This window comes from Hyperolius riggenbachi, chromosome 11 (assembly GCF_040937935.1).
Source record: "Hyperolius riggenbachi isolate aHypRig1 chromosome 11, aHypRig1.pri, whole genome shotgun sequence".
NCBI classification, from domain to species: Eukaryota; Metazoa; Chordata; class Amphibia; order Anura; family Hyperoliidae; genus Hyperolius; species Hyperolius riggenbachi.
In genome coordinates, this window is record NC_090656.1 from 134,752,979 (window position 1) to 134,771,775 (window position 18,797).

General features: G+C 43.0%; 2 protein-coding genes across 2 annotated transcripts in view; one reads left to right on the forward strand and one right to left on the reverse strand.

Annotated features, from left to right (window-relative positions):
- MRPL49 (mitochondrial ribosomal protein L49) overlaps nt 1–7,469 on the reverse strand; it is a 20,762-nt gene extending 13,293 nt beyond the window's left edge. The window contains exon 1 of the mRNA XM_068261731.1: nt 7,315–7,469. Within this exon, the coding sequence (XP_068117832.1) occupies nt 7,315–7,377 (63 nt within the window). The 5' untranslated portion in view covers nt 7,378–7,469. The remainder of the gene's footprint in view (nt 1–7,314) is intronic.
- Nucleotides 7,454–18,418, forward strand: FAU (FAU ubiquitin like and ribosomal protein S30 fusion). The gene is made up of 5 exons (XM_068261732.1): nt 7,454–7,548; nt 10,984–11,063; nt 14,195–14,339; nt 15,982–16,037; nt 18,253–18,418. The coding sequence occupies exons 2-5, from the start codon at nt 10,989–10,991 to the stop codon at nt 18,376–18,378; spliced, it is 402 nt and encodes a 133-aa protein (XP_068117833.1). The 5' UTR covers nt 7,454–7,548; nt 10,984–10,988; the 3' UTR covers nt 18,379–18,418.
- Nucleotides 18,419–18,797: the final 379 nt, after the last annotated feature.

Here is an 18,797-nt window from a genome sequence, read left to right on the forward strand (position 1 = left end):
CAATAACAATTTTAATGCTTTTGATTCAGTTTGCCACAAAACAAAAATCACATGACATATGCTCTAGCACTCAAATACCCCAAATTCCATTCTCTCACTTGTTACGGTTAAAATGATACCCTATATACATAATCAGATGGCTTTTTGGGCACACAGCACACTTTTAACCACAAGTAGCACCACTGGATTTTTCAAGGCCATTTTTTCTACCAAAAGTAATACAGTCATTGTTTCTTAGCAAAGCCCCTGGAGTCTCAGAACATTCGATACAGTTCACAAATGTCACCATTCTGAAAAATAGAGACACAGGCCTACTCACATATACATACTGTGTAAAATTTGGACCAATGTGGTTTTGCTCAAATTGCACCATAACTTTGAAAATACAATTTTTTTCATTTCCCACTAGAATAAATTCATATGACAGATACCTCAGCCCTCAAACACCCCAAATTCTTTTCTCTCACTTTACACGGTTAAAACGAAACCCTATATACATAGTCAGATGGCTTTTTGGGCACACAGCACACTGTTAATCACAAGTAGCACCACTGGATTTTTCAAGGCCATTTTTTGTACAGAAAGTAATAGTCATTGTTTCTTAGCAAAGCCCCTGGAGTCTCGGAACAATCGATACAGGTCACAAAATGTCACCATTCTGAAAAATAGAGACCCAGGTCTACTCAGATATGCATACTGTGTAACATTTGAACCTATGAGGTTTTGCTGAAATTGCACCATAACTTTGAAAATGCTATTTTTTACAGTTTTTTCACTTCATCACTAGAAAAAATTCATATGACAGAGGCCTCAGCCCTCAAACACCCCAAATACTATTCTCTCACTCTTCACGGTTCAAATGATACCCTATATACATAATCAGATGGCTTTTTGGGCACACAGCACAATGTTAACCATAAGTCAACAGCAAGGTCTATAAACACAAACAAATTGGTACTCCCCATTGTAGAAGTTGTGGAAACATGGAAGCCTGAAGAGGGTTGTAAGCCAGGCCAGGGGTCAAAGAGTTTTCCGCAGCCATGCCAAGGTTTCAGAGGTTGTTGATCAGCAATGCCAGAGGTCAGAGGGTGTTCGGCAGCAATACAAAAGATCAGAGGGTGTTCAGCAGAGGGTGGTCTTTAGCCAGAGGGTCGTTGTCAGACATGCCAGGGTTCAGAAGCCGGAAGGTCATCAAAGGGGGGGGGGAAGGGTACAGTGGGAGAAAAAAAAAGGGGGGGAGGGGGAATGTCTCTAATAATGGACTGTGTGATATACCCCAAAACAAGGTTTGAGGCAAAGTCCTGGTTTGGAGGGACACTGTGGGCAGTGGTACCATGTGTCTCTTCGGATTCGGTGTTTCCTGCTTACCTTGCACCGTTTTTGTGGGTACTTTTTGCATGTCGTTTCAGGGAGTGGCTCGGGAAAATGTTTTTCTTGGATTCGAAAGATATCCTCAGAAGCATGTGGGTCTCTGGCAGGTTGGCCGGATTCTAAGACCAGGGAATCTAGAACGTCCTCTTGAATTCCAGATATGCGCCCCTATTGTCTGCTTTGTTATAGATGATAAATACATTGTGTAGGGCCACCTGCATTAGATACACAGCAAGTTTTTGTACCACACCTTCCTTTTGCGATTTACACTGTAATAGGAAAGCTTTTGGTCGGCTAGGTCAACTGCCCCCATATATGTAGTGTATTCTGCGATGGCAACAGACTTCACCACCACCTCTCTTCAAGATCTTACAGTTTTGTTGCCTCTGTGTGAATGGTGGATAACACTTGTACGTCCCTTTTATCCCTGAATTTGAGTGCAAGGAGCTCATCACTGCGGTAGCTACACAACTCCCCCTTTTTCAGTGTCTTGTTCACAACTTCTTGTGGCAGGCCTTTTCGATTTGCTCGCACTGTACCGCAGGCTGGGGTCTCTGCAGCAAACAAAAATTTAAAAAGGGGGATGCTGGAATAAAAATTGTTGACATATAAATGGTACCCCTGGTGCAACAATGGGTTGAGCAAATTGATGACTATCCGCTCAATTGTAGTCATGTAGGGGGGGGCATCCAGCAGGCTGGAGGAGGCTATCTTTGCCTTCATAAACACGAAATGAAAAAGTATAGCCAGTCCCACTCTCGCATAATTTGTACAATTTCATGCCATATCTGGCTCTTTTGCTGGGAATATATTGTTTTATCCTTAGCCCCTCCCATGGAAGGGGACTAGGGACTCGTCAACTGATATACGTTGGTATGGAATATACACCTCTTGGAATCTGGTGTTTAGGTGTTTTATTAGGGGCCTAATTTTAAATAAACGGTCGTGGGCTGGGTCCTCACGTGACACATGCTCGGCGTTGTTGGCAAAATGCATGCACCTTAGCAGCATTTCATAGCGCATTCTGGTCATTGCAGATGAATATAAAGGTGCAATGTGGATGGGCCTTTTTGACCAGTAATGGCGTAGCTGTGGATTTTTTTGTGATTCCCATAATGAATGTGAGGTCCAAAAAAACTTTAATTTCTGTGACATTTGTGGGTTTCCACTTTCTAGCAATAAGTGAAATGGGGCTGGCTGTTGTGGCTTGTTGGGCATACTGATTGGTTTGTTCACAGATGTACTCAGTGAATCAGACAGGAAAATTTGAAAAAAGTCAAGTGGCTTAACATTTTCTGTGTCAACTTGTATGCCACTTCTGCCTGTAAAAGCGGGTAGGTTAGTGGCCTCCATATTTGAAGGTGACCAATTGCATATGGCACTCCGTGTCTTTGTGGCACTCTTGCTGACATCTGCTGCCTTCGCCTGCCAACCCTCTGACCTCTCTGACTGCTGGTTCCAGCAGGTTCAGGTGTTGGGTCTTCCAGTTCTGAACTGCTGTCAATGCTTAGGATAGTGTCCCTAGCCTGTACTCCTCTTCTCCGCTGAGCTGGCGGTGGTACAGCAACATGTTCTGAACTTGAGTCCTCATCGCTCACAGTCAGGGGCTCAGAATCAGAAATTCGAAGCCCTTCCGTATCAGAGTCAGTATCCAACTCCTCTTCCTCACTACTGTTCTGTGCAGAATGGCGCACGCCTCTTCTGCACTATAAAATCTTTTTGCAGTATAGCTCAATATAGCACAGGCAGGTGAATAAATAAAACAGGTGGTTTTTTTTTTGGGGGGGGGGGGGGGGGTAAGGCTGGGGGAGTGTATGCGTATATAATATACGCAAGTGGCCGTCTTAAAAAAAAACAACCTGATCAATAGGAGAAAAAGTCCTGATCAATGAAAAAAGCTGGAGGAGAGGGGCGGGCTTTGTAATGGGAGGCAAAGGGTTAATGGGGGGGGGGGGGGAAGTAAGGCTGGGGGGAGTATATACATATATAATATATGCAAGTGGCCGCCTTAAAAAAAAACCTGATCAATAGGGGAAAAAAGCCCTGATCAATGAAAAATGCTGGAGGAGAGGGGTGGGCTTGGTAATGGGTGGCAGAGGGTTAATGGGGGGTGAAAGTAAGGCGGGGGGGGGGAGTATATGTGTATATAATATACGCTAGTGACCGCCTTAAAAAAGAAAAACCCTGATCAATAGGGAAAAAAAGCCCTGATCAATGGGAAAAAAAACCCTGATCAATAAAAAAAAGCTGGAGAGGGGTGGGCTTGGTAATGGGAGACAGAGGGTTAATGGGGTAGAGGTCTATTTAATAAAAAAAAAAAAAGAAGGTCCAGAGAGATCTACAGTACTCACAGGCCTGCCAGTGCTTCTGTCACCTCAGATGAGCAGAATTGCTTATCTGATGTGAAGCAGTAACAGTAAAGTAACTCTGTTACTTTATTTACAAATATTCTTTGAATGACTATTGCCATTGGCCTATAGCAGGGATGTCAAACCGGTCCTACGAGGGCCGAGGTCCTCACACATTTTTGACACAGCTCAAATTAACTGATGGGTCTGAATCAGGAAAGGTGTGGTCCATCAGGTAGAACACATTCCTTTCTTTCTCAGTCCATCCTAAACACTGGCATGGATCTGGCCCTCCAGGCCTGGAGTTCGACACATGTGGCCTATAGCAATAGTCATTCAGGCAATCAGGCTCTGTGATTGGTTGAAGGAACACTAGTTCCTTCTCATCAATCACTGGGCAGTCAGGGGGGCATTGTGCACGCGGTGGGGGAGGGGTGCGCACATGGAGAACTTGATTTACTTTATTTTTGATTGCTGAATGACTGAATGACAGTCATTCAAGCAATCTGGACACTCTGATTGGGGTCTAGGAACGTCAGTTCCCAGTCCCCAATCGCCAGGCAGACAGCGGCAGGATATCCGCGTTATAGGGATTCATTCATTTAAATGAATGACTATACACAATCGGGCATTGTAATTAGGTTTGGGAACGTGAGTTCCCATTACCTAATTACCAGGTGAACTGGCACTTGGCGCGCGCACAGCAGCAGCAGGGGAAAGAGAGATACGTATATCTACGCCCCTGTGGCTTAGATGAAGTTTTTTAGGGGCGTAGATATACTGTATCAAAACCATTAAATGGATAATGTGGAAATGTATGGAGGTGACAGCTTGTGCAGAGCTTTCATATATTGTAGATAGATAGCGCTCCACTTCTTAGAAATAGACACAATCATTGAGGGTCCCCTTAGGGACTGCACTCACCCAGTTGATGTGACCACTGCAAGACTGGTCAGTAATGGCCTTATGTCTCCTCCGGCCGACTGCCCGATCTCAAGTCTCCGTGGCCGCACTGTATTAGCACCCTCTCATTGTAGTCTTGTAGCTATAGATGTCATTATACCTCAAAAGGAAAAACTCCTCATAGGGTAATTCCGTCAGGTTAAAAAGTAGTTTTATTAAAATGGATACTCACAAACATGCGACTAAGACAGCGCATAGAGTAATAACGGGCTCTCCCCCGTGCCTCTCCGGATAGACTCGCTGGGTTCCCCGTCATCGCCGCTGTGGCTCTTCCTGTCTGTCATGCTAGCTCCACCCTACGTGTTTCGTCACGTACGCGTGACCCATCAGGGGCATCACGAATGCATTGTGGGACTTCACTGCTGAAGTCGGTAATTTATCTCACTGCACAGTAATTTGAGCTTTTCATGCGGTAACAGCTTTTATGAATTGACACTTTCCTAAGTGCTCAGTAAAGTCAGCTGTTTTCAGCATTACCGCATGCGGTAATGCTTTATGAATCGAGGCCAATGTATTTTAATGGGCCAGTTTCCACTGTAGCCAAAATTCATTAACCATTTTAGCCTTTTGGACTGGACTGTCACATCCAAAACGCTGCTGCTGTGCACTCCTGTGCCGCCCAACGTTAACCCAGAGATCAATGAATGGGATCCAGTAGAAAGACCAACAGCTACTTATGAGAAGCCGCGGTATTTCTGAACAAAAAAAAATAAATCATGTCCTCCTTATACTTCCTGGTAGCGAAAGTGTCCGCTTACAGGATGGAATAAAAAAAAAATGACTGTGGCCAAATAGTAAAACTACATGTACATACCTTTTTTTCACACAAAACAATAAATTACGTTTAAAATTAACGGTTTACCTCCCACACCCAAAAAATACCCAAATACAATTAACTAAAAAAAATTAAATTAAAAAAAATAATTTACCTAAGGGTCTGAACTTTTAATATGCATGTCAAGAGGGTATATTACTAATATTTTTTTACATTATAAGCTTGTAAATAGTGATGGACGCAAAACTGAAAAAATGCACATTTATTTCCAAATAAAATATTGGCACCATACATTGTGATAGGGACATAATTTAAATGGTGTAATAAACGTGAAAAATGGGCAAATAAAATGTGCGGGTTTTAATTATGGTAGCATCGATTATTTTAAAGCTATAATGGCCGAAAACTGAGAAATAATGTTTTTTTCCCCATTTTTTTCTTAATATTCCTGTTAAAATGCATTTAGAAACAAATAATTCTTAGCAAAATGTACCACCCAATAAAAACTAATTGGTGTCTGAAAAAATAAATTGTGATAATTAGTGATAAAGTTATTGGCGAATGAATGGGAGGTGAAAATTGCTCAGATGCATAAGGTGAAAAACGACTGAAGGCTCAAGTGGCTAACAACAACAAATAACATTTGTAAAGCGCTTTTCTCCCAAGGAATCAAAGCGCATAAGCATGGCTCGTCATGGCTAACGTCAATAGAAAAAAAAAATAGCTTGCAAGGGCAGGGATCTCCTCCAATCGTTTCTGTTGCAATTTATCATATGAACGCGTACCAATTTTAGTGATATCTCAAACCACTCATCCATACCACCCAACTTTTTGAAATAAGAAAGAGGGACACTTAAAGCCAATGGGTACCACATTAAAAATAAAAAAGTCAGATACTCACCTAAGGAGAGGGAAGGCTCGGTCCTAATGAGCCTTCCCTCTCCTCTCCCAGTGCCCTCGGTGCTGCGCTGGCTCCCCCGTTCGCGTCCGCCGCCGCAGGGACTTGGGAAGCACTCGGGCTTCCGAAGACGGGCCGCTCCATACTACGCACGCGCGAGTGCGTCATAGAGGGCGCTCGCGCATGCGTAGTATGGAGCGGCCTGTCTTTGGGAGCCCGAGTGCTCCCGAAGGCTTCCGAAAGCTCCCTTCGGCATGCAGAAGTGGCAGTATTTGACCGAACTGGTCGAATACTGCCACGGGGGATCCTGCGGCACCGGGAGAGGAGAGGGAAGGCTCATTAGGACCGAGCCTTCCCTCTCCTTAGGTGAGTATCCAACTTTTTTATTTTTTAAATGGTAAACACTATAAGCCTTGCCCCTGACACTCCCCTTTTCACGCATACCATAAATATTCCATAAGAAAATATGTTTCATCATTCCAACCACACTGGTCCTTTATATCCTGGTTAATCTTCCTTCACATTAACACTTGAAAAGAAGAAATAAATTTAAAGGATGGGAATAAAGTTTAGAGTCAATAAAACACTTTTTTTTTCAGTAGAAAAATATATTTTTTTACATAGATCTGTACATCAGTCCTGAAAGAGGGACAAATGAGGTAGAAAAAGGAACAGTTGGGAGCTATGCACATCAACTATGTATTTGCACTTGTATTGCTGGATGTCATGATTGTACAATGCCTTGATTTCTCATCTATGATCCCCAATATTTGTTTGGACTATGTACAGCGCTAGGGAAGTTGTTGGTGCTATATATAAATAAAACATAATAATAGTAAGTTGACAAGTATATAAAGTATCATGCACAGGTCACCTATAGGTGGAAGGACCCCGTGGTCATACTGGTAATCTTCTTCCTTTCAGTAAAATATAGGAAAAGAACATAACAAGATGCACACCTGTATCTGGAGAGTGAGTCTCGGGGCGCAGAGCGTCGCCCTTCTAAACATGGAGGCCGCCATCTTTCTTGACCATATCTGACTGTCATACGTAAACCATCCCTGGTGCAACTATACAGCCGTAGAGTGCGGCCGAGTCCTGTACGGGCGCGCTCCCGCGTGAGTTTAAGTGACGTGCGCGCTCCCGAGCCCACCTCTTTCCTTTCCTCCATTTTGAGAGACGCGGAGCGGCCGGTGAGTGCTGGCTGTGTGGAAGTGTGTCGGGGGATGTAGCCGGGTGCCAGGCTGGTTCAGGAGGCGTACAGGGGGTGAGGCGACTCCTGTGAGGCCCGAGTGATAATTCCGGTCTTGGGGTACCTCCGCTTCTGATGCCGCCCTGTGACTTCAGCTCGCTCGCCGCATGTGAGGATGGGTGACTCCTGGAGGCTTCGTGCTATGGAGTCATGTGCTCCCCTTCACACGTGTGATCTCGCCTGCCGAGCAGTATGCTACGTAGGCAGCCATCACATGGACCTGTGCTAACAGGAGGAAGACTGATATATACTCCTGGACGTTCTTTGTGCCTTTCACTGCAGGGTTTAAAAAAGGCAGTTGTTGAACTTTGATGCCAACTTAAACTTGTAGTTTGGGATATTGTATAAATTGTATTTTAAGTAATAATAAAAGTTGCATACTTACCTTAGTAGGAAGCCTCTAGTCTTCCTATGCCCTTCCTACGCTCGCTGGAGTTCTTTTTACAATATCTGTCGTTATTGGGAAATATTGCTTGTGGCTGCACTCCCCTTTGTGTAGGAGCACTGTGCAGGTGCAAAGTATGGGGCTGATGCAGTGTGAACCCCACTGGTGCTTGTGCAGTGCGACCACACTTATACACACAGGGGAGCACAGCTGTGAAGATGAAGAGGGTCACAGCTGGTGTTCCATTCAAATTAAGCTAATAGATTTTCAGCGCTAGTCTACTTTATGGGATCCAGCAGGGAACAGTTCTCCAATCACGGTACCCTCTTAGGGCCCTTTTCCATTAGCAATCGCTAGTGAATCAACAAAGTCTTTTTTTCCCCCCGGCGATTGCGATCTTGCTATGCACTGCATAGCAAAATCGTGGAAATCGCTCCGCTGGGCAATCGCACTTTTGAAAAAATCAAATTGTGGTAGTGGAAATTACCTACCGAGCTTCCTATGTTATTTAGTGAACCCTAGCGATTTTAAAATCGCTAGCGATTTTGCGATTCAGCAATCACAATTGCCTCTAGTGGAAAAGGGCCCTAACAGTACGCAAGGCGTTTTGATTGGCCAAATAGTATTGTTGTAGCTTACTACAACCTTTTAGAAACCTAGCAGTTTGAGAGGTTGCAGTCCATCCAATCATATAAGCTGAATTTCCCCATGCAGTTTCCCTGTCGAGTCTCCTAAAGTAGACTGGTGCCAGATTTTCTGCTATCTTTAACCATGGTATAATCAATATATACATACACTAATGTACAGAAAAGTCTTCTGTATCTGGCAACGGCTTGGATCTCCTGATGCCGGATAGAAATAACACAAACCCCCCCCCCCCCAAATAATTTCTGAGGCAGGCAGTCTCCCTCTATCTCCCCGTGAGCTTGGAGCAGCTTTCCAGCTTCCCTAGTGCACGGAAGCTGGAGTGTCGGCTGATCCACATTGTGTTATGTGACACTCTAGTTGCCGGAAGCTGCGAGGAGCCCACGGGGAGATAGAGGGAGACTGCTAGCTATCGCTGGAGGCTTGTTCAATATAAGAAAGCCTGCCAGCACCCTCCCAATTACCCCTCAGACATGCCAGTTAGTTGAGACTTGCGGTTACCTGAATTCCAGATAATGGGGACTTTGCTGTATTTTAAAACTTCTACCTATACATTTTTGGTACCCTAACACCTCTTCCTAACTTCCTCGCTCCTGTGACTAGACAAGACAAATAACATTTATATGGCGCTTTTCTCCTGGCGGACTCAAAGCACCAGAGCTGCAGCCACTAGGACACGCTCTATAGGTGGTAGCAGCATTTGGGAGACTTGCCTAAGGTCTCCTGAATAGGTGCTGGCTTACTGAACAGGCAAAGCCAAGATTCGAACCCTGGTCTCCTGTGTCAGAGGCCTTAACCATTACATCATCCAACCCCTAACTGCTGCAGCCAGCCACTCTGCTTAGGGCAGCAGACTTTTAGCTACTTCCCGACTACTCCAGGCCAATTGGCATGAACGTGGCTGCTCCCCCAGGACCGCTCAGTCAATTGGCATGAAGTCCTGGGGCAGAGATTGCAGGGGATCGTGTGTGCATCCTCTCTTTAATGACGATGCCTCTCTGTCAACAGTCTGCCAGCGGCGATCACCACTAGCAGACTGTAAACTGTAAAAAAAAAGTATATTTCCATGTACAGCGCTGCGATCTATGGCAGCGCTGTACGGGGATAGCTCTCACTGAGCTGTCCCCTCCATTGGCCACGAAGGTGATCGGCTCTCATAGGCTGATGCTAATGAGTGCTGATCACACGGATTGGTTCTCGGAGGGAGGGATGATGGGTATTTAAATAGGCATTTTTATAAAACAAAATTAATAAAAAACATCGGTGCAGCGATCAGATGCCACCAACGGAAAGCTCTGTTGGTGGCTTGAAAAGGGGACAAAATTCATTTGTGTGCTAAGTGGTATGGCTCTGCAGTGAGCTTTTAAAGCTGCAAAGCCCTGAATTGTAAAATGTAGCCTGGTCGCTAGGGGAGTGTACACCTACGGTCCTCAAGTGGTTAAAATGGGAGATGGTCTTGGCAAGTGCTCAGTGTCTAGTGCACATGCACAGTATGAAGAGTAGCTACTTTTTTTTTTTATTATTGTAGCAGAAATATATAGTACACCTGGCAGCAGAGTGGTTGGGTGCAGCATCTGGAGCATCAAGAGGCTTTCCTCTTCAGTTTTAAGTATCTACCTGTTTTTTCTATTGCCTTCAGGTTTATATTTTGTCAGGCTTTTACATTTGTCCCATGTCAAAAAGGAAAGGGAGTGAATGACACTTGTAAATGGACTCATTCTTTTACCATATTCAATACAAAACCAAACAGGTTTATCAGTTTTTGATGTAGAAATGTACCTAATCCCTTGTTTTTAGTGACCGTAATACTGTCGGGACATGAGCCAAAAAATCTTGTGGAAGTAGACAAGGCAGGGAAACTGCCTTGTAATTTGTCAGCTTTTCCTTTGTGTGGGAAATACCTCAAGGATCACAGGCTGTAGGCAGGGACAGGTTGTAGTACCAAGTAGGACTATGCCGTTCAGAGGGAGGTTGGGTAGGCAAAGCGATGGTCATAGGCCTTAGATATGATACACAGTATGCACTGTCAGTTTTATTGGTGCTGCAGTATTGGATTTGACACAAGTACTGACGCTTCTAGAATGTTTCATTAGCTGTAGATCTATCCAGTGTGATGTCCCTACCCTCTGCATTTTGGATCTGTATGAGACTTGGTTGCAGAAGTCATTGGTCTCAGATGCAATGCCAAAGGAGTACATGTTTATTGTGTTGCTGAAACTAAAAGATTGTGCATGTGTATACACCTTAGCTCTTCCTCACTCCTCAAATTTGTATTTTATCCTCTGTATTTATGTTTGTGTTAGTCTTATCACTGTATAGTTTAATATTGCAACTTCTTTTTTCCAGCAACCATGCAGCTTTTTATCAGAGCTCAGAATCTGCACACTGTTGAGGTGTCTGGACAGGAGACTGTGTCCGATATCAAGGTAAATGACTGCAGTAAGAACACTGACTCCAGATCTTTTGTGGTCTAATTAACCCATTTTTTTAATGAACTCAGCCTTTAAAGAATACATAAGGTAAAAAAAAATGCAGAAATGAATTCTTCCAGCCCCTAGTAGTTCTGCTTTTCTCCAGGCTGCCACTGTACTCTCTGTACAATTGCAACCTGCAACTTGGGTTTTCTGTGCAGGTGGGCTGCCCGCTTCTCGTGATCCTGTCTCAAGCTGCACAGACTGCTCCCGGCCATGAGGCGCGGCCCACCCGTGCATGAGCAGAACACAACCCAACTTCGGGTCGCAATCAGGGAGGGGACAGCAGTGGCCTTTCAGATTCTTTCAGTATCTGCAAAATAATTGAAACTTTAGCAGTTCTATCACAAATTACAGTAAAACCCCCGTTAACCAGAAGTCTCCAGCATCCACAAAAAGTCTGGCCTTGCAGAATGCAAAAATCTACTGTTTGAAAGAATAAAAGCATAAATCTACTTTTATTCTTTATACAGTAATAAACCTCTTTCATTAAGTCTGTCCATCCTAATTTGTTTTTAATTACTGAATTTTAATATTAGTACAGTTTATGTATACCGAGTGGGGAATAGTACAGTTTTGTGTTGTTTTTTTTTAGCCTATTTTTAACATTGACTCTGAAGCAACCAGAAACTACACTTATCCAGGATCAGCCAATTCCTGCTGGTGACTGATCATGGGGGCTTTACTGTATAGTTTATGCCTGGCTTAGCATACAACACATACCTGGAACAAGGAGGTGGGACAAAAGTGCCAGAAAGAAAAAAAAAATCTTAAATTTTCCCCAAAAATCATTTAGAAAAAATTAGATATTTTATACAACGAAAATATTAGTTTAAAGAAAAAAAACCTGCAAGGGGGGGAAAAAAATCTACTTGGGGCTTCCTCCAGTCCCTGGCAGCCGATCCCTTGCTGCAGCTCCTGGGTCACCTGCGTTGCATCTTCTGCACGCGGCCGTGTCGCATGCAATCACGCCTGTGCAGAACGCTCCCGGCCATTTGAGTGCGGGTGGAGAAGATGCTGACCTTTCGTGGTCAGCATCTGCAACGGAGGGGACACTGGAGCTGCGGTGAGGGACAGATTGGGGGACTGGGGCTGGAGGAAAACCCGGGTATGTAAATCTCATTTTTTTGAGGGGGGTGGGTTCCTCAGGCTTGTCCTTTAAGTGATTAAAAACGGCTATCATGAATGTGTACTTTTTCATCACGCCGTAGACCTGCAGCATCTGGTTCCTGTACAGTTTAAAGTAGAATGCCATGATGCACTACTTAAGTTATTAGTTGTTCTAGTTAAAGCGGAATATAACCCTGCATTTCAACTTTGCTCTAAAACATTATTTACAGCATATTATATGCAAAAAGCATTTTTTTTTTTTTACTAGACCAGCATTGGAAGGGTTAAACACAGAGGTTTAAAGTTCAGTGGAGAGATATGCAGAAGTTCAGATTGTTACATTCTATTTAGTCAAATGTATCTATTGAGAAATGTTACACACTCTTTGGCTGTCCTCTAGCTCCTTCTCAGTGAGAGAGAGTCACATTCAACACTTAGATACATTTATGTAAACAAAATGTATCTATGTCAGCTTCCGATGGGTCTGCAGAAATCTCCAGGAATTTTAAAGCTCTGTGTAACCCTTCCAATGCTGGTCTAGTAAAAAAAAATGCTGGTTGCATATAATATACTGTAAATAATGTTTTAGAGCAAAGTTGAAATGCAGGGTTATATTCCGCTTTAATTAATCTTCATATAGTTTTTATACTTCCTTTGGAGTTATATTTTGACGTGCTACTGTAAACAGCATTTATGCTATTAAAAACACTAGGTATAATGGAGTTCAGGTAGCTCCCGAACGGCCCGGAAATTTTAAATTTAAGTTTCTGTGGGAACAATTTAGAGAAAACCTGTAACAAAAAAAACCTCCCCTGGGGGGGTACTCACCTTGGGTGGGGGAAGCCTCTGGATCCTATTGAGGCTTCCCCCGTCCTCCTCGGTCCCGCGGCGGCGATAAAGCTCTCTGAACAGCGGGGATGTAAATATTTACCTTCCCGGCTTCAGCGCAGTATCGGCTCTCCGCTTGGAGATAGGCGAAAATAGCCGATCGCTGTCGGGGTGCTCTACTGTGCAGGTGCAAGTCTCCTGCGCAGTAGAGCGGACCCGACAGATCGGCTATTTTCGCCTATCTCCATGCGGAGAGCAGCAACAGCGCCCCAGCTGGAGCCGGGAAGGTAAATAGATCAGCGCTTGTCCAGCGCTGGATTGCCTGCAGCTACATGGGAGGGGGAAGCCTCATTGGGACCCTGACGCTTTACCCCGCCCCCCGGAACTTTTTTTTTCTGTTACATATTCTCTTAAAAGAAAAAAAATTAAAGGAAAAAATGTTGTATAAACTGGTAAAAGTGACATGTGAGGCATAGAGGAGGTACAGGAGACAGAGATGGCAGTGTTTTGACTTCGGATCAGATTCAGGTTAAGAACGAAGCTACAGTCCCTATCTTGTTTGTTAACCAAGTACAGTAACTAAATTTGAGGCAGAGCCCAAGTGTTGTCTTAAAAAATGCCATTGATCTTGAAGCTGGGTTACAACTAGTTTTCTCCTCAGCTTATTGCCTCACTCTTTCAAATAGGGAGGTTATTGGCTGAGCAGCGTTTTTGTTTTTGTAGCCAATAACTTTTGAAGGACAAAAACATTTTCAAAGTTGTCTATGAAAAATGTTGTCTCCATTGAATTTTCAATCCAACAACGCTGTATCCTGTAAAGCCTAGTTCCCTGCTGAGACACTAATTACCTCTTCTGTGAATGTTTGTGGTTTTCTGCAAAACATGCACTGTTGGTGGGCCTTGAGGACAGGGTTGAGGAACACTGTAAAAGTGAACCTATATTGACATTTCCCTGTTTCAACTTGTAATGCAGTGGTGTCTGTGTGCCTCTTTAGGTTTCTAACAATGTACCAGGATGCATAAAACCTGCAGAAGGCAAAACTGATTAGTATTTGCAGTTGCTGTTTGCTTAGCTTGCTTTCCAGTCTTTATAGTTGCCCAGCTCGCTGATGGGCCGCTCAAATAAATGTACGGGTTTCCTTTTTTAGGCTCGCATCTCCTCTCTAGAGGGAATTTCCTGCGAAGACCAAGTTGTTCTCCTTGCTGGTACCCCTTTGTCCGATGAAGCCACCCTTCTTCAGAGTGGAGTATGTGATCTCAGTACCTTGGATGTTGCTGCCCGTCTGTTGGGAGGTCAGTACTTCAGTCTGTCTTGTTGGGCAACATAGTAAGCACTTGCCAATATTAAATCAGGAAGTGAGTCTGTAGGTCTCTAAGCCAAATCCAGTACTTTTGTAATTTGCTTATGAAAATTATATTGTAATGTGCTGTATATTATACAGCATTATAGCGGTGTTTGCACTAAATGCTTTATAAAGGACCCTTTTGTACACATTTCCTTTCACATCGACACTTAAATTGATTATTTCTGACATTATACTAAAAAACACAAAAAACCTGAACCAGATATAAAACAATTATGAGGGGGGGTGTAAATATATATTATCTTCTGATGTATGTGGACTTAAGATTTTTTCCTACGATATGTACTTACTATAGTCCCAACAGCAGTAGCAAGGTCTTTGTGTTCATTCATGTGCCAGCCTTTTAAGAAATTATTTTAACGTGATTATTAAAAGTTACGTCTTATTGGTTCACTGACAAGGAACTATCTGTGTTATATGTACAAGATGCACCCAATCGATATATTGATTTTTCAGATCAGTACAGCATGATAGCCATCAGGTACAGATCAGATATTATCGTTTAAACCTATCGGTCTGATAGGAAATTGCACGGTTTGTACCAGGTAGATGGTAAATGAGATGTAAATAATTTCAAGTTGATGCAGTAATATGCAAATTTTTGCATGCAAAATTATGCAGCTTGAACATGAATCAATCAAATCCTGCTGAGGTAAAATTAGATTGGTCCATTTGCATACAAGATTTGCATTATCCTGCATCTACTCCAAAATTAAGGCTCATACACACATCAGACTATGGTCTTTGGAAAATGAAAGATCACAGACCAATCTTACCACCCTTCATGTAGTATGAGAGCCATACTCTACACAGTCTTTTCTATGGAGCTGAACTCCACATCAGAAAAAAATCTTTGCAAGATGCTGCACACACAGATGCTGTACAGACACAAAAGATCAGTATCTGCAAAAGATCTGTTCCTGACAAAAATCCATTCCTGCAAATTGCAATGATAGTCTATGAGATCTGCAGATCATCATACACACATGATTTAACTGACATTCGTCTGCAGATCAAGCAGTCATCTGCAGATCTGAAAATCCATCCTGGTGGATCTGATCTGCAGATGAATGTCAGTTAAATCATGTGTGTATGATGATCTGCAGATCTCATAGACTATCATTGCAATTTGCAGGAATGGATTCTTGGCAGGAACAGATCTTTTGCATATACAGATCTTTTGTGTCTGTACAGATCCGTGTGTGCAGCATCTTGCAAAGATTTTTTTCTGATGTGGAGTTCAGCTCCATAGAATAGACTGTGTAGAGTATGGCTCTCATACTACATGAAGGGTGGTAAGATTGGTCTGATCTTTCATTTCCAAAAGACTATAGTCTGATGTGTGTATGTGGCCTTATTTGCATTCCATTGACATCCATAGTACCAGGCATTATGTGTGGACATCCAGTGGTAACGCCAAGGGGGAGTTAAACTGCTACTTATAAGTTGATGAATGGGGGAATAATAGTATGAGTGTCCTGGCATGTATCTGAGAAGTACACTTGGTTTATAACAAAAATGGCATTTGTTGTACTTAACTGCATAACATAAAAAATGCTTTATTTACACAGGTAAAGTCCACGGTTCTCTAGCTCGTGCCGGAAAAGTACGAGGCCAGACACCAAAGGTTTGTGTTTTTAATTTACAAATTAAAGAACAGTATATTAAAAAGTGACAAAAAAGGCACTTGTGTAGTTTTGTATGTTTGCTGTATTAGCTCATGATCTCTGTAGCCTTGTGATAGGGTTTTACACTGTATGATTGATAGTGTTGTTTGATCTAGTCCAAGGGGTAGGCAACTTTAAAAGGGTGGTGATCTACTTTATCAGCATGGAGGGTAAAGGTGCGTACATACGCACTACGGAAGCCAATGACTGGTCTGTCAGACTTTCAGCCGACAGTAGTGCGTGTGTACGCACTGTCGGCGGACTGATAAGGCTGTACAGGGCCCATCGTTGGCTTCCGTAGTGCGTGGACGCACCTTAATAAAGATCACTACCCAGCAGGGGTTGAGATGTGAAATAGCGTTGGTATGCTTTCAGTGCTATCATGGTGTCATATTGCCTCAATTAGTGGCCTAAAGTGTGTTGCCCTGTACCTGCCTACCAATGGATATTGGTCATACTCCTAAAGGTACGCACATGCGTCTGGTATTTCTGAACGACTTGTCGTTTGAATGACAGTTTGTCATGTGTACGAATGATCGTTAGACTGATGGCAGCAGTTTTGATTTATCCGCTTGGCGGATCCGTGAACTGTCGTTCAAACGACAGGTCTGTACATGTGTACAAATGACTTGTTTGAAAGTCTATTAGTTTGACACTAAAAGACATTCATACGACGTCGTTTGATCAGTCATTTAATTCTAGTCCATTGTTCTATCCAGTCCATTATCAAGTTGAACGACATGTAAATTAGCATATCAAATGACTTGTTGGTCAATGTGTACTTGACCTCTGAACGACTTGTTTGAACTACAAGTCGTTCAAACAATGTCGTTTAGAAATATCAGATTTGTGTACGCACCTTAAGAGCATCTTCTGGTTATCTGGTGATCTATCCCAGATATGGGTAAATAAATAATTAGCCAACTCCTGATCTAGTCTCTTTAGTTTTTTTTGGCACTTAGCAAAGTGATCAACAGAATATACAGAAATGTTTTTAAAAGCTGTGAATTACTAGATGTATTTAACTGATTAGCATTTTACTTTTCAACTAGTATACATCTGTTTTACGATTTCGTAAAGGACTAAATTAGAACCAGGAAACTAATAGACCTTTTTAAAGGGGACCCGAGGTGGGGATGTAAATTAAAAAAAAAATGCTACCTGATCTATGGGGCTGGGCGGATCAGGTAGCCGCAATCTCCTCCGCTCCTGTGGCCTGCTAGGACTCCCCTAACAATGCTGGAAGAGCTGCTCTGTGCCTCCTGCACACAGAGCAGGGAGGCGGGGAGCGCCTGCAGGAATAGCTCTTGTCCCTTCCCCTCGAGACTAGCAACAATCACATGTCACCGATTTCGGGGGGTGATAGCGTGGGGGGCGACACAGTGGCATGTTATGCAGCAGGGTACATGCCTCTGTGCCCCATCTGACTTGTTTCTTCAGTGGGAAATTCAGAGCAATATTTTCATACTAAAGCCATAGAGGTCCCAGGGACAGGAAGTGAGGGATTGCCCTGCCAAAGTGTAACAAAAAGTCCCAAAGTATATCATCCCTTTTCACACTATGCAAAACTTACAAGAAACCTGACGTGAGCAATATGAAGCCTGCCATCTTCATTCTCCAATAAACAGTACTAGTTCCCTGACTTGTGTCCTGATGCTTTGCCTCTAAAGACTGGTACACACATCCAATTCTGATTGCCCCTTCATTTACCAATTGTACCTATTACACGTAGTATGAGAGCTTACCTGCACAACCTGTTTAGTGTTGTTGGCCAGTGTACTACATGGAGGTGGTAAAATTGGCCAATTAGAATTAGATGTGTACACACTCTAAAGGCAGGAACACACTTTTAATTATGATTGACCAATTTTACCAGCTCCATGTAGTACGAGGGACATCAGACACTATGAGCTGATTGTGGAGGTAAACCCGTACTACATGAAGGTGATAAAATTGGCCAATCATAATTGAAAGTGTGTACCAGGCTTAATACTTGTAAGTCACTGCCCTAGAGTGAGCTTGCAGATCAGATGCTTTGACTCTAATCTGATTCCATGGGCTGCATGCTTACTGCAGGTGTGCTACTATACACATTTTTTTTATTAGTGTATTTATTTTCTGTTAGTTTTTTTTTCTGATTCTCTTACAGATTGCATAATCCACTTTCTCTTGCAGGTGGCCAAGCAAGAAAAGAAGAAAAAGAAGACTGGCCGGGCAAAGAGGCGCATGCAGTACAACAGGCGCTTTGTCAATGTGGTACCCACTTTTGGCAAGAAGAAGGGACCTAATGCTAACTCTTAAGATGTCACTTGAAGGGTTAATAAACAGATGTAGACCATAATGTGTGCATCCTGAATTCTTGTCACATCTCCAGCCTGGGACATGGGAAATAGCTCTTGGCTTTAGTTAGCTTTTAAAGCAGACATGTACTGAGAATTTTTTTTTTTATCTCCAAAAAATGCTGCCGGGTATTAAACCAGATTTTTGCACAGAACGAATTAGATTTGGGGCTGCTTCATTTAATGAAGCTGTTAAGCCTGGTACACACTTTCAATTATGATTGGCCAATCACTGACCAATTTTACTGCCTCCATGTTGTATGACGGTCAACAGATATTGAATACTATGAGCAGATTGTGTAGATAAACCCTCATACTACATGGAGGTAGTAAAATTGGTCATTGGTTGGCCAATCATAATTGAAAGTGTGTACCAGGCTT

Excerpts from the sequence above, each read along its gene's own strand:
- FAU (XM_068261732.1), top strand. The coding sequence starts at position 10,989 with ATGCAGCTTTTTATCAGAGCTCAGAATCTGCACACTGTTGAGGTGTCT. Across the intron at positions 11,064-14,194 it reads AGACTGTGTCCGATATCAAG|GCTCGCATCTCCTCTCTAGA; the intron begins GTAAATGACTGC and ends TTCCTTTTTTAG. Across the intron at positions 16,038-18,252 it reads TACGAGGCCAGACACCAAAG|GTGGCCAAGCAAGAAAAGAA; the intron begins GTTTGTGTTTTT and ends TTTCTCTTGCAG.